At 43.6% G+C, this 16,113-nt stretch overlaps 1 protein-coding gene across 6 annotated transcripts in view; it reads right to left on the bottom strand.

Moving 5' to 3' along the window:
* Positions 1-16,113, bottom strand: part of ipo8 (importin 8) — a gene marked incomplete at its 3' end in the record, with an annotated part of 104,603 nt that overhangs the window by 50,539 nt on the left and 37,951 nt on the right. For 4 of the 6 annotated variants that reach the window (XM_083657933.1, XM_083657934.1, XM_083657932.1 and 1 more), the window contains 9 exons: positions 13,678-13,812; positions 10,999-11,098; positions 10,365-10,441; positions 8,515-8,631; positions 7,504-7,593; positions 5,872-5,898; positions 4,746-4,911; positions 3,603-3,763; positions 844-969 (listed from right to left, as the gene is read on the bottom strand). In XM_083657933.1, the coding sequence (XP_083514059.1) occupies positions 844-969; positions 3,603-3,763; positions 4,746-4,911; positions 5,872-5,898; positions 7,504-7,593; positions 8,515-8,631; positions 10,365-10,441; positions 10,999-11,098; positions 13,678-13,812 (999 nt within the window). The remainder of the gene's footprint in view (positions 1-843; positions 970-3,602; positions 3,764-4,745; positions 4,912-5,871; positions 5,899-7,503; positions 7,594-8,514; positions 8,632-10,364; positions 10,442-10,998; positions 11,099-13,677; positions 13,813-16,113) is intronic. The other 2 variants (XM_083657936.1, XM_083657935.1) reach the window with 1 other exon arrangement.

Raw genomic sequence — 16,113 nt, 5'->3', positions numbered from 1 at the left:
AATATTAGAGCAGCAAATATCCCATTACAATATTCTGACAGAACGTTCTGCTATGGAATTTACTGTGAATTCTGTGTGTACGTGTACATGATGTTCGGTGTTGGACCGGGCTCGATCACATTGTTCAGTTACTGTAGTGTGTTGTTCTAGAATTGCATGTTGTGTTAACATAAATTTTATGTTAACACAACATGCAATTCTAGAACATTTCAATATTGGACAAAAATCAAAACACAACCCTATGTGAAACATACATGTAATCCAGGTGGCATATATATCCGTTGCAAATACAACGTGATATAGACGAGTGACAACCGTAACACGGTTGTACCGCTCCAACAAGACTTAGTTTACTTGACACGTACTTTTTCAATAAAAACACATTTATGCCATGACGTTACATAATGTAGGTTATATTTATGTTGCATCATTTAGCCTGTGCTGTGATGTGCAGGAACAGCAGGTAGCCTACAAGTTATAAAACTAAGCCTGTTAACGCAACCCGGACTGGATCGAGTGGATCGGAGCTTGGAAAGGAAGAATGTCATAGCATAACTGCAGTTCACCAATGACCAGAGTTGTGCATAATTCTACGCTTAAAAGGCGTGGTTAAGTGGTTAACCCCGGGTGTAGCGCCGAGGGGAAAATAGGGACTGCGCTGACCACGCCCACTAAATAGCGCTTGGCCTGGCGTTAAACGCTATTTTAAGGCCAGGGGGAAGATAGGGCCCACCGCCTGTAGAACTCGGGCCGGGCTTGACTAATACTGTCTCGGGCTCGGTACCGCTTCGGACAGAAAAATGTGGTCCGAGCCCAGCTCTAGTGTGTGTGTGTGTGACCAACCTCCTTGTGGTCCTCCATGACAGTGAGGATGGTGTCGATGGTGCTGAGGATGCCCAGAGCCATGACCGTCTTATCCTCGTTCTCCTCGTACTCCTCACTCTGCAGCACCTTAGTGAATATCTCAGCCTGGACAACACACAGGTTACACACAGAAACAGAGATATTAACACAGAGTATCTTAGGTTACAGAAAGCTAAAGTTAAGACTTTTCAAATTAACAAATTTACCACGAGAGGAAGGGGGTTGTGGCCACATTTACCACTGGTACAGGGTTGTGGCACGAGGCGAAGCCAAGTGCTATAAACCCTGTACCAGTGGTAAATGTGGCCACAATCCCCGACCTCGAGTGGTAAATTTGTTTTCTACAACAGCTACCAAATAATATAAAAAATACACAATTGTAACATCCAATTCATTTATTTACAATCATTACTGGTTTCAGAATACATTTATCCTTCCGCCACAGAATATAGTTCCATACACAAGATCAATGATTGCACTAAACATTTAGTTGCCTTTGAGCCAAAAAACAACTAACCTATTCCTTAACGGGATTCACAGTTATTGATACATTGCCTGTAAAAGTACAGTTATTTAAACAGTTATCTAAAGCAGCCCGTTTTGGTGGTGGTGTGTTGATATCTGGTGACGGCAGAGGGCGTTTGTTTGTTTGACAGTCCCAGGTTTGGGGTCCGGGCGCTAGTCCGACCTCCCGCTAGTCCGAACTCGTGACAACTCAAGCTCAGCCAGTTCTCTCTCCCCAATTTCACCATGTCGTTCTTTGTTCACTTCACCTTCATCTTCATCTAACCACTGCTCAAAACTCAATCCACCCAGTAAATCAAACGTTACTACGAAATCGGACATTTCCTTGTTAGAGATCGGCCATCTCCTTGTTAGAGATTTGCAGACTGACAGGCTAACAGTGGGCGGAGTCAGCACAGGGAGCGGAGTCAGCATCAGGGAGCGGAGTGATACTGCGGTTGGAGCCGAACTGTAGATTGTTGGCCTATTTACCACTGTTGCTAGCCAATCAGAATCCAGTATTCACTCATGCTGTTGTAGAAGATCTTTTTAATGCTACCTGGAGATGAGTTTAAGACCAATTTAAAAACCAAAACAAAGAAACAAAGATGGCAAGATCCTACAGATTTAAAGTCTAGTAAATGATCCACGTTAAAAAGGGTGGCATCTCTGAAAAATAGATAAATACTTCATGTTTGACACTCTTGGATCCTCCTTGCGAAGCAGCTTGATTCGTGCGAGAACGAGATCATGATCACGCGACAAATACATCTTGCCACGCTCCAATTTATTGGTTTGAATCAGCGGTTGAGGTTTTAGCATGTGATCGACACCGGTGATAGACAGATGGTTCATCCAATCACCTGACAAGTATTTGTTTACGTGAATCCAGCTGCCTTGCAAGGTTAGCCCTTTTTAACCGGTTTCCAAGATCGAGTTACTGTAGCGTCAGGTTACTTGGATGCTCCTTGTTTAGAAAAAAGTGATAATTGTATGTTTTTTGGTCTCCACCTTTGGCTTCAAGCGCACATAGAGTACCGCAGGTCCGGAAGTAGGACTTCGGTTCGTTACGGGAAAAGTTAATTAGAATAGGGAATTCGGTTAAATGCATGAAATAAGGTCTGTGGTTAACAAACGTTTATGGGAGTGGTAATTTTGTGTACAGCAGGATAACCTTCACAAACATGGACCACTTTTATGACTTTTGAAAGGTGTGTTTTTTTTAAACACGATTTTCAGAAAATGTTTCAAAAGTGTTAGCTACGTTAGCTAATCCCACTGTCTGTTGCTCGCCATTGAGTGACCAAACCTTCCACTTGTTAACTATTTCAAGTCCCGCTCTTTCCAATAAGCCCATCAGCTTTGAAATCCGTTGGCCGGTTGTTGTGCTATAAGCAATAATGCGGCTTGCAGCTAAGCTAATGTTACGCCGGTTCCCGGCTGTAGAGCAGACAAAGAGTACTGAAGGCAAGAGACGAAGCTGTTCTGCTTTTTGGACAACAGCGCTACAGAGATGATGTTGCAGTTCTTCTTATCAATGTAAGATCTTTGGTGCAGAATCAGATGATGTGCCTGTCGACTCTACAGCAGTTTTTAGAACTTTCCACATTCACTTTACCGCACCGTTGTGACGTAAACAAAGCTGAAGCAGAAGGCAAAGTTCTCGATCTACCGGTCGATCTTCGTTCTTACCTTCACCTATGGTCATGAAGGATGGGTCATGACCGAAAGAACAAGATCACGGATACAAGCAGCCGAAATGGGTTTTCTCAGGAGGGTGGCCGGCATCTCCCTTAGGGACAAAGTGAGAAGCTCAGTCATCCATGAGGGACTCGGAGTAGAGCCGCTGATCCTTCGCATAGAAAGGAGCCAGTCAAGGTGGTTCGGGCATCTAGTAAGGATGCCACCTGGGCACCTCCCTAGGGAGGTGTTCCAGGCACGTCCAGCTGGGAGGAGACCACGGGGCAGACCGAGGGCTAGGTGGAGAGATGATATCTCCATGCTGGCCTGGGAACGCCCAGTCAGAGCTGGTTAATGTGGCCGGGGAAAGGGAAGTTTGGGGTCCCCTGCTGGAACTGCTACCTCTGCGACCCGATCCCGGATAAGCGGTTGAGATGATGATGATGAAATAGAACACCAACAGTTATATGGGTAGAACAACTGAATGGAGGGGGGCTTTAAACAGCCTGACAGAGAGACAAGCAGGTAGAAGGACAAAGACAGTGAATTCCTACCAGGTTCTGGGTCATGTCCACAGCGATGGCAGCCACTTCCTGGTTGTACTCGCAGATCATCTTCTGAATGACGTTGGTCAGGTCGTCGTTCTCCGTCTCTTTAACCACGTGCAGCAGCTCCTGCATAACCGGCCGAATGTACGGCCTGATGTACAGCTTGGCTACACACACACACACACACACACACACACACACACACACACACACACACAGGATTTTTTTTTTTAAAGTTGAAGTTCTAGTTTTCTGATGCAGATTTGAAAACACGATTGTCTTCTAATTCACAGTGATAGATTACCTTTAGCAACTGAATTACACATCTCCAGTTGTTTTCTATGTCGTTAGGAATTGAATCTGACTGAATGCGCCATAGAGGTTTGGCAAAACCAATTGAAAAATATCTCATCATGGTGTATACATGTAAAAACTGTCACAATTAACATTAAAGGAATTGAAAATGTAGAAAATGAGCAAAAACTCAAATAAGAATTAAAACTGGCAAAACAACAGCAATTCATGGAGGCGTGTATCCACTAGAAATGCTGATGTGCTAAAGCAGCCATTCCTAACATGGGGCCGGGGCCATTATTATTATTATTATGCATGAGAATGCATTTCTCCATTGGTGAATCAATGATACTGTTATTTAATTTGTAATCTATTATTTGTTAATCAGCCTATTGCAGACAGCACCTCACTTTTAGTTTCTCATTTCTGTGTGGTGCTGATGGACAGCTCCTTTTATTGTTAACACATTATTTGGCCTCCGTACAGTTTACGGTCAGATGTGGGCTGCGGGCATTTTTGAGATTTTTAAGTGGGCCATGAGTGGTAAAAGGTTGGGAACCGCTGTGCTAAAGTGTTCATGCACTACATATTTACTTTACACATTTTCACTTTTGCAACTGTACTTGAAAAAGTAGTTGCTTGAGTAGTAGTAAGCAAAAGTAGTTTGCTTGCTTTTTGCATTAGAAGTGGCCTCCCTCTCTTTATTTTTGTAACAAACCCAAAACCTTTTGACATCACGTTTCCCTTCTCTACACCCTCATTTCCCACATCTTTGTTATTAAAAGTGGCAATAAAGATTGATGAATTATGATCAAAGCAGGTGTGCTAGTCCACACAGCGATCCTCCACACAGACCTTGCTCCTGGTTGCTGACGAGTGTCTGCAGAGCGATGGCTGCCTCCACTTTGACCGGCATCTCCTTGTCGGCGATCAGGTCCTGTTTGACCAGCTCCACGGCGTTCCTCAGCACCCGCTCGTCATGGAAGCGCAGCGGGCTGAAGCAGTGGAGAACCCAGCACGACTGCACGGGGAACGCACAGCCAAGAGCCACACATCAGCAAAAACACCTGGGATTGCTTTCAGTAGCCGGCTCCAACTGATTTCAGGCCATCGTCAAATCTCCCGCCACCGCTGTAAGTTACTTCCCACTGTGTGTGTGTGTGTGTGTGTGCGCACACGTGCGTTAAAGCAGTGGTTCTCAAAGTGGGGTCCGGGGACCCCCAGGGGCCCTTGAGGGCGTTCCAGGGGGTCCCCAGCAAAAAGGGGGGACATTTATTTTCACTATAATTTTCACTATTTTCACTATAATGCCACTATAATGCCATCACTATAATGCCATCTATACATAACAGAATGTAGGACTATTTTGGTCATGAGTTTCAGGCACTTTCTGTAATAAAACATTTAAAGCAAAACTCTTAGCAGATGAGGGCTCTGGGACAAAATCCTATCAAATGGGGGTCCGTGGTCTAATTTGGGTCAGTTTAGGAGTCCATGAAAAGGTTTGAGAACTACTGTGTTAAAGGAATAATTCACCCAAAAATGAAAATCCTGTCATCATCTACTCACCCTCATGCCAGGTGAGGTTTGCCCATATAACACACAGGGACGTTGCGAGCACAGCTCCATAGCAGCCTTCTACAAAACAACTGACCTCAGTGGGGACCAGTTCTTCACAGTTCCAAAAAGACCTATATTTATTTACACCATTATTTAGTGCAAATCTCTTAACTACAGCTGATTGATTTGCAACAAATAATGGTGTATAGGTCTTTCCATAGTTTGATTGTTTGGCTGTTTTTCTCTTGGAGCTGTGAAGAACTGGTCCCCATTGGTGAAGTTGTACTGGCAACTTGCTTGTGTGCTATCTGGACTAAAAATGGATTTCCATTTTTGGGTGGACTATTCCTTTAAGCATGATGCATGAGTCAGAGTAGATCAGGACATCTGTGATGCTAAAGGGGGTAAAGCACTGACTCACATTGACTGAATGGACCACCCAGCAGGACTGCAGGGAGAAGAGCCACAGGAGGCGATTACACACACTAACAAATCTCACACTGTACAAATAACATGCAAATGGCCAGGAGCTTTTCTCTGAGCCCCCTACATAGGCCTTTTCCATAGCAGCAATTTTGTGTCTAAAAGGCAGGAAGTAATATAGGTGCACCAAAACATTAATTAGGGTTTCCAACTTCCAGTCCATTTAGGTGTTCCAGTGCTGGGGCCCTAATTAGTGAGTTGGTTGCACCTGTGTTTATCCTGCCTTTTAGACACAAAATGGTGGCTGTGAAAAAGGCCCATTGTATTCAACACCAATTAAAGGGATCTTTCAAGTACACAACCTCTTGTTTAAAAAGGCTCAATCAGTAATAAAAGAAATATTTTTTCTAACATGCTCCGACATTCCCATTTTGGTTCAGCATCACGAATAGGATGCAGTCTGTTTCATGATTTAGTCAATCAACGGCTTAATGTACTATCATCTATCATCTAGTTAAGAGGCAGTGTCACTGATTTCAGATGGTGAATCGCTTTTGGAACAAACAGTTGCAGTGTGGCACTGGCGCCCCCTGGTGAAACAACTTTGCCATACTGATAGATTGATATTTAAGCGACATTGAAACATGTCAGAAGAGTAATATATTTATATAATTACCTGGCTGCCTAAGAGTGCATTCATTTTCATCAAGTCAACGGCTGACAAATAAAAATCCTAACATTTTAGTAGACTTTAGATATAGTGAATGATAAATTGAAAAGTTAGATGTTAAAAGTTATGTGCATCACTTTCCTTCTGACAGAATATCAATAAACCAAACATCGCGGCTGGCAAGCATGGTGGTAGTCTACGGCTCTCCCCAGATCGACAGAGGGGGTGGAGCAGCGACCGGGGCAGGAGGGGGAAATTGGCCAAATACAATTTGGGAGAAAATGGGGGGAAATCTGAAAATGTAAGTAAAGTAAAAATAATAATAAACCAAACATCCACATACTTTACATGAGTAAGGAAGAGAGTGTTGGTGGCGGCGGTGTGTGTGTGTGTGTGTGGGGGGGAGTGTAATCACTGAAGTAAGCGGTGCAGGTTTGGTCTATCCTGATTGGTCTATCCTCTCATGCTACAAACGGACACCTTGTGCTACAAAGTGCTTCAAACTTGGCAAGAAGGTCACAGTGGACAGTGAGGACATTAAGATTTTTATACACTTGAAGTAAATGCAATTGTCTTTGAATTAAATCAATTAAATCAACCATTCACAAAATAATACAATAAAAAAAAACAATGCATCAAGTCATCATTTAATCTACTCTATGATGATTAGAGTTTTCATGTTTGGTTGCACCCTTACACTCTATTCCACTACGCACCTTGTAAGATAATTTGAGGTAAGTATGCATGTAAAAAAAAGGGGTGAGTTGTTTGGTGTCTACTTATTTAAATTATATACAATACAAATCCATATATGCAGCAGCAGAGCTATTGGATCCACTACATCATGCTGCACCAAAATAATTTCCACTGCACAGCAGTTTATCTTGTACCTGTGTGAGGACAAGACAAAACAAAACAAAGACGGTATGTTGGATGGACAGGACGGGAGGGCTCACTCACCCTGGCTCGCAGGTAACCCAGAGGAGAGTTGAGTAAGGGGAAGACGTAGTTCTGCAGCATCAGCTCCATCTGTTCCCTGTACATCCGCTTCTGTAGACAGAACAGACACAACCCAGTCCAATGACACACAAAACACTGTCCAACGACAGACAAAACACAGCCACAAGTCAAGGCTCTCTGGTAGTATATGGTCTAAGAAGAGTCTTTAAAGCTCCAATAAGCATTTTTTTCACCTTAATATAACAGCTTTTTAGTCATTGGAGATGGTACAGTGACTTATAACAGAGAGAATGTCACCTCTATTGGTCACACACCGCCCTCCAAAGGCCTCTCCTGGGACTAAGCAATTTCATGCCTGCGTCCTGGAGGCAGCCTGGAGGCACATACTGCGGATGCGCTGTACAGCTGAAGCGCTGTGTTCAGTAAAACAAGGAAGTAACTCGGTGCGGATTTGCTACGAAAATGACGTTTCATGTAACTATGGATTATTATTTCATCACGTGGTGAGTGCCCAATGTCACAACATGTACATAGAGCTTTCTGGCGCTGTGTTTTGTTGACTTTGAACGGTGATATCGATACTGATGCTATTGCACCCAGAGGGCACAGTTTCCCCAATAGCAAAACTTGGAAAAGTTGCTGAATGGGGCTTTAAGTCTTATCAAAGGTTTTTAGGGAGTCTCTGATTGTGAAATTATAACTTTTTTTGTTTGTTTTATACAGTGTAGAATGAGTATGATCATTTGTTTTGAACTGAACTGTATCTGTGTATTTATTGTATCGGTTTTATGAGATTGTGTTTACAGCGCTGCAACCTCCAGATTGTCTGTTCACACTTTGCTATACCAAGAACCAGAATCGGAAATACATTTTGGTTTCATCTTTGATGATGTAATATGGTTTTCATCCTTTTTGTGTGTTTAGTATGGTCAAATAAACTAAAAACTTTCCCTCTGAAATGTTGTGCTGTCACAGCTACAGTTACACACGCACACACAGGAATGTACTTGCCTTCAATAAGAGCTCAGCCAGAGCGCCGATGCAGTGCAGCGCCCCGTCCTTCCTGCGAGGGTCAGCAGAGGGGTCCATCAGGATCTGGTGGCAGAACTCCATCATCTGAGGAAGTACCTGACAGCACAGGGTCAAAGGTTCAAAGTTTACCATCTCATTTTCTCATGCACACTACATTCTTCTAGTCTGGTAACCAGCCCCAATGAATGAATCCTTCATTAGGGTCTAGACGCTCTGCTATCTGCCACTGATTCAGTGACGTATTTTTCTGCCACAAATGATTGGCTGCTGTCTTAAATTGATAAGAACTGAAGGTAATACCTTGTTCCACCAATTATTCCACTGCACCCCAATGACAGCAGTGCTGTTCTCTCTGTGTGTCTGTTCTCACTTTGTTAAACTCTTTGTCTGGTCCAATACCGGACTCAGTTACCGGAAACAGCCGCTATGACAGTCTGCCCGTGTCGATAAAAATGTTATTTTAGAGCCACGATATTGTTATAAATATCAACAACTTGCCAACAGATATCAAAGCTGGTGGGCTTTATGGAAAGAGCGTGGCGTTTTACTGCCACATAATGAACATGCTAACAGCTAGCTAGCTTAGCTATTAACATACAGGTGTGTCATTCTGTAATGCATTATCGGTAACGTTAGATTAATTATTAATAAGGTCCCACCGCATCGACCAGCCAATTAGGTGTCCCGGACACGGACAGTATCTGTCCTGAATAAACGCAGTGGATGGGTGTGGTTCCAGAATCCAGACCCATATGAAGAGAGATGACATGTGATTCATATGGGGCTGGATACCAGGCTAACATTGTTCTTGTTTTATCTCAGAATACCGCAGGGATGACGGTTTTTTGTAGGCTTAGCCAGAAATTGCCGCCATGTTGGTTCGTAAGGGGAAAAGTGAATGAGATTTTAGAATGGGGATTTCGGTTAAATGCATGAAATAAGGTCTGTGGGTTAACACAAGCCTATGGGAGTGGAAATTTGTGTTCAGCTGGATTATGACTTTTGAAGCATTTTTGGAAAATCGCGTAAAAAAATGCATTTACGCTTCAAAAGTCATAAAGGTGAGCCTCGTCTGTCAAGATTATCCTGCTGAACACAAATTTCCACTCCCAGCCCTTATTTCGTTCATTTAACGGAAATCCCCATTTCAAAATCCTATCCACCTTATTTTTGGCGGCCATTTTGCCTTACGTTAACTATGGGTTCTATTTCCGGTGTAACCAATTTAGATAACCCCCCAGCCCCCGAAAAAAAAACGTCTATGAGGATTTTACCCTTTTACAGCAGAGCCATTCTGCTCTACAGCCGTGTCGTTCGGGTGCTGGGATAACGTAATGCATTGTGGGTAGTCGGCTACTAACTGTGGCTAATTTAGCGGCTAGCTAGCTATGTTACATGGCAGTAAAACGCCACCAAATTGATTTAACTTTTAACCATTTCGAGTAACACACATTTCGAGTTTCCATACGGACCTCCAGCGTTGGTTAGTTGTTTATAACGTGACTATATTTATAACTTTTATAACGGACTCCAGCTTCCAGTTTATAATTCGGGTCTGCAGCCAGAGTATAACAAAGGAAATGGCAAGCGGCAACAATGAGTCACGTTAAACCGGACCTTGTACCCACGATTCTTTTTTACAGTGGGGCATTCAAAAATAAGGTGGATAGCCTTTTGCCCTTACGAACCAACATGGCGGGGATTTGCTACTTCCGACTCATTCCTGCGGTACTCTATGGAAGCATATTGTACTACTGTGAGTGGCTGTGGATAAGCGTGGCTGACATGTGAATGTGAAGAACGGCACTCAAATCTAAACGTCTCCTCACCTCCTTCCTCTTGCGAGCGGCCTTACACAGCAGGCTCTGGGCAGCGGTGGCTGGGAGGGCGTGGTCATCATACAGGTCTGCAACACACAGGCTCACAGTGAATGGGATGTGTTATGAAGAGAAACTTGGCATGAATAGAACTTAAAGAGTGGGTGCAGGTTGAAGCTTTTTTATGAATTTACATTTTTGGCTCATGATTAGTACGAAAATACCCCAAGATGGCATTCTAAATGGCCGTTCAACACCTACTTGTTGCTGGACGTTCTGCTGGGCCTGACATCACAGGTGTACAGTACAGTTCCATTTCAGGAACAGTGGCCAGCTGCTTTACAAAAACGAGTCTAGATGCAGCTCTGTGTGTGTGTGTGTGTGTGTGTGTGTGTGTGTGTTTTATCCCATGGCCCTTCCACATATTAATGCAATGTGGTCTCCAACCTGCAGTGCACCATGCTCTTTAACATGGTGCATTTCAGACCAACCACTAGATGTGGCACTATAGGTACAAATCCAAGAATCTGAGAAGCCCGAAGGTACAGTATATATGGTGTGTGTGTGTGTGTGTGTGTGTGTGTGTGTGTGTGTGTGTGTGTGTGTGTGTGTGTGTGTGTGTGTGTGTATGTGTGTGTGTACTCACTGAACTTCATGCGAATGTACTCATAGGGGTCTTCCTGCCAGAGCTTCTCATCCTCGTCTTTGTAACACATGAGAGGGAAGATCACCTCATGGCAAATGGTCTGGAAGATATGAAGGAACTTGTCATTACAGAAAGACTCAAAAAGCTTCAGGAAAACACCTTGTGCAAATAACTAACTATAATCAATAAAGAGGAGAGCAAGGGTGAAGTAAACAACAAAAGATGCTCCGCTACAAGCAGAAACCGCAGGACCACCGCGAGGACAACACACCGCAGCCCCCGCCCGCAGCAAAGCACCCCCGACGTTCACTTCACATCAAAGATGCCTTGCCACAAGCAGAAGCCGCAGGAGCCACGACATGCCGCCCCCACGGCGGTATTCCTTGGTGAGAGTGTGGCCATAGCACTCACACCGTTGGAACCCCTTCTACATCCTCAGCAGGTATCTCAGGGTCACCAGCGTTTCACCCCCCCAGCCTGAGTGGGGCTGCGAAGATTAATCTTTGCCTGTAGAAGGGCTCCAACTGCGAGCTCTAGTCAGCCACACCCATCTTGCACCCCCTCTTCTTGTGCTCTGAGCAGGTTGAGCAAAGAGGTCCAGGGTACTGTGGTTTGACTCCTGACCCCGGTCCTCCGCCGACTAACAAGCAGTACTAATAAACTCAGAGATAAATCTCTGGGTAGTATCAGGTGCTTTGCGTTGCTGTAGCTGCTCTTTGCACTTGGTCTTGTACTTGTAGCTAGCTTGTGCAGTGCCTCGGGGTGCCAGCCCTAACACTGTTGCGTGCCGTCTTTCCGAGCTGTCATCCATTCTTTCACGGATGTCCGTGGGTCTTCCCCCACCGCCAATGGGCCTTTCCCCATGGTCACGAAATTACAGGTGGAGTAAACATCAAATGTATTGCTGGTGTTGGAGGAAACTTTGCATCTCCAATAAAGTCAACGTTTCAGGAACTGAGAATGGACTGATGAAATCATGAAATCAAAGGTTTGGTCAGGCCGGTTCCATAAAGGAAACATCCAAGCGAGAAAATGAAAATGAACGAGTTAGGAAGTTTTCACTCATAAACGGCAATATATATTAAAGATGCAACGTGTAACATTTTTCAACATCAATAAATCATTGTCAAATTGATTCTAATACCTTGAAATAATGAATGAGCCCATGGTTTACACAAATACTAGCCTCGATCTCACACCAGTTAGTGTTCAGACACCAAATGGGGTAAGGACTTTGGAACCGATATCTCAGACGATGTTTGGCAGTTTGCAATTGAACAGATCCATTCAACGTGTTTGGGTAAAAAACATGGGTTGTTACAATTTAAGATAATCAAACCACAGGCTCCACTTCTGAAACGTGCCAAGATGTTCCCAGGAGTGGATCCAACTTGTTCTCGGTACCATCAAGATAAAGCCACCCTTTATCATATGTTTTGGACTTGCCCAACCCTGGCTCCATTCTGGACTGCTATCTTTCAGACGTTTTCATATATCTGCGACAAAGAAGTACAACTGGAACCAGCAAATGCAATATTTGGGGTGCCCCCTATGGAAGTCTCACTGTCAGTAGCACAGGCTGACGCACTGGCCTTTTCTTCACTATTAGCACGAAGGTTAATACTGTTAAAGTGGAAATCTAACAAACCGCCATCCCATTCCCAATGGATAAAGAGTGTTATGGTTAAAGCTAGAAAAACTTAAATACTCTACAAGAGGCTCAACCAAGAGGTTTTTCAAAGTTTGGCAGCCATTTTTGTTTTTTTAACCTTGAACAAGAACTTGTAACTAAACAGCAGAAGTAGGTCTCCCTGACCCTGAGGACCCTGGAGGATTATACTTTAAAAATGTAATCCGATACAATTACTAATGACCTGTTAATTGTTTTAATCAGTAATGTAATTCAAGTATCACAATATAAAAGTAATATAACTGATTATTACTTTCCGTTACTTTTGAACACATTTCCTGCATTTGACTACTGGAGTCCGGAGGCATGCTCCTCAGGAGGATGTTAAAAAAACAGCTCTGTAATACACATTTCAGACCTTTGTGCACTGATATTATCTGGTTTATAGTCTTTTTAAGAGCCAAGTGTGTTTTTTCAAGTCTGTTTTCCCCCCTCTACACTTATTTGTGTTTGACTTATTTGCACCACACCATGTGACATCAAACAAAGTAGACAATAAGAGTCATAATTTACAGTGCACAGCCACTTGGATAATTTGTAATTGTGTGAGTACCGTAATCCCGATTTGTAATAAATTTAACTGTAATCTTGATTACACCTTTTTTCCCCTGTAATTGTAAGGGATTACAGTTACCTTTTTAAGCGGTGCAGCCGCTTCTATAAGTGACTATGTGTGTTTGAGTACGGGATGTGAGCATGAGATTGAGCATGAGATTTAGCCTAGGCCCCTCCCATAAGGAAATAAGACTGGAGACAGAAGCCGCCGCAGCTCCAAGCCGGTGAAAGATGCATGCACGCATGTGTGGTTTCATGCGTTTCAAGGTGAGGGAATGTGACAGGTCCTGGTGGAGGTAGTTACCTGCATGTGTGGTTTCATGTGTTTCCAGGTGAGGGAGTGTGACAGGCCCTGGTGGAGGTAGTTACCTGCATGTGTGGTTTCATGTGTTTCCAGGTGAGGGAGTGTGACAGGCCCTGTTTGAGGTAGTTACCTGCATGTGTGGTTTCATGTGTTTCCAGGTGAGGGAGTGTGACAGGCCCTGGTTGAGGTAGTTGAGAGACTGCTGCAGGACGTGAGGGGTGACGTACTGCTTCTGTCTGTGCTGGTCCACCACCTTCAGCAGCACCTGGGCACGCCACAAACAACAGACCGCACAGAGGCAGCAGCCCGCAAAACAACAGTGTTAGCTAAATAAACACAGCAACTAAACTTTATTGCCGTTTCATCCCAAAGATTTCTAAGGATATAAAACAATAATATAAATGCAGTTCAATCGTCTTAGCGTAGCAATGCTGCCCAGCCCAGCTGAACTAACGTTATGTGACCACTGTTTTGTGTTTACATGCTATCCACCAGAGAGGGCAGAAGTGGACAACGCTATGGATGACCTCTGACCATGTGAAATCAAAAGTATATTGTCGAAGAACATCTGCTACACCTCAATGGAACAATGGACTTACCTTGAAGCTTGTTGGGACTGAACTGTCAAAGTAACGTTATGTGACATATGCTAAACATTTACTTGAAAATCAAATCACATGTCATGTTTGTTTGAATAAAGTTGTTTTCTATACACACAATCTTGATTCCCCACCCCCCCAGCGTCAACCTACTGCTTGTAGCTATGTATTGCTGGTGAATATAAGCCTTCGGGTGGATGATTTTCAAAGTAAAATAATTATTCTGCACACATACAGCGCACACAGAAGCCACAGAGAAATTATTATTTTGCAAATTAAAAACAATACACAAAGCATATAAACGAAGCTATACAATACAAATTATGTTTCTGGATGACAATAACATTGACAACGTTCTTCTCAGTATCTATTCTAAATAGTAGTAGCTGGGCTCAGGACAAGACGTCCTGTCAATATTTTTTCAAAATAAGATGAATGTAAAATAAAATGTATGGTCTGACAATTGTGGACAGTTGTGGCACTTTTGACAGTACAGGTGCATTTTAAGTTATTTGAAGTAGAAGTACAAATTAGCAGCACAAAAAAGAGAAAAAGGAAAATCTCTAATATATTTAGCAAAATGTTTAAGGGGACAGCGTAGGCTATTTCATGATGATTTTGGGATACTGCTAACTAGGAGAGATGTAATTAGAACAATAGAAGTTGACGAAAAGGCACCATACAGAGGCTATACAGAGGGGTGGGGTCTTATTTACAATAAATACACAATCACACCACACAAAGTTATTGTGTATGAATGGATTATAATATATTTTTTTATTAAATTCAAGTACAGAGCCTTCCACATTAACAATGAGGCTCGTCAACGCTTTTCTGCGCTGGCCATATGCTAAGTTTCGACCTAGCCTTGTTTAAGTATGCGCACATCCACGGAGAATCACAACGAGAGCCTTAAAGTCGAGCTGAACCCAAAAATGACTTTTCTTTTCTTTTAGTTCAAATACCTGGGTATGCAGTGCACCTATTTAACTCATTGAGTGCCAATGACGTCTAAAGACGTCAATTCAAATAGTAATGTAGAGTGCCAATGACGTCTAAAGACGTCAATTGCGTTTTTTGACGGTGGGACGTGGATCAAAGCCTGATGCATCTCCTGTAAAAATATGGGGGATGTTGAATGTGTATAACCTATTTTACGGACCCATTAGGTGGCGACAGTGCTCTCCAGATTAGAGAAAGGTGAGGAAAAACAGCAGAAGAAGCCGTGATGAAACGGAAACCGATGCATGCTGGAGCCAGAGCCTTATAGATTGCTCTGGCTGGAGCTAACGTTAGCTGCGAACAGCAGCCAATCCGCCCCCACAACTGAGCCCCTCTGTCTCTGCTGCGATAGTTTCTCCACACAATTAGCTGCCAGAAAAGGAGCACCCGACACTGAAAAGCCAAACCATTCTCAGCGGGGACTGCTGAGAATGGTTTGGCTTTTCGGTGTCGCGCTGGGAGCCGGTGCACAAAAACGAGGGAGCGCTCCGAAAATAGACGCTGGTGCGTGTTAGGCTGTGTGTTAGTGTGGGGATGAGTTTCTCCCAGCTCCGGCATGCAGGCTGTGTGTTAGTGTGGGGGTGAGTTTCTCCCAGCTCCAGCATGCAGGCTGTGTGTTAGTGTGGGGATGAGTTCCAGCATGCAGAGATTCGTCGCCTGACGCAGGTAGCAGAGATTCGAGCAGAGCCACCAGAGACACTCCCACGGAGGAGGAGTTTGCAGTTGAGGGGGGTGGGGCACGCAGGGCACCACACAACTACACCACGTCACTACATCAGAAAATATTAGCTTCAGAGTCAGTGATGTGCTTGAAATGCTTCATTTCACAAAAGGCTCATTATCTCAGGTTCTAGTTTGAAACATCTGTTTCTGGTGAAACCAACCTCTGTAATACTGCTGATAACTAAAGAACGGAAAATGATATCAATAAACTTTTTTTTGCTGATGATACAAGAGTCTCATCG

This window comes from Poromitra crassiceps (assembly GCF_964638095.1).
Source record: "Poromitra crassiceps genome assembly, chromosome: 2".
In the NCBI taxonomy this organism is placed as follows: Eukaryota; Metazoa; Chordata; class Actinopteri; order Beryciformes; family Melamphaidae; genus Poromitra; species Poromitra crassiceps.
Note: the sequence above shows the minus strand (reverse complement) of the source record. Positions and strands in the feature narration are given on the sequence as shown.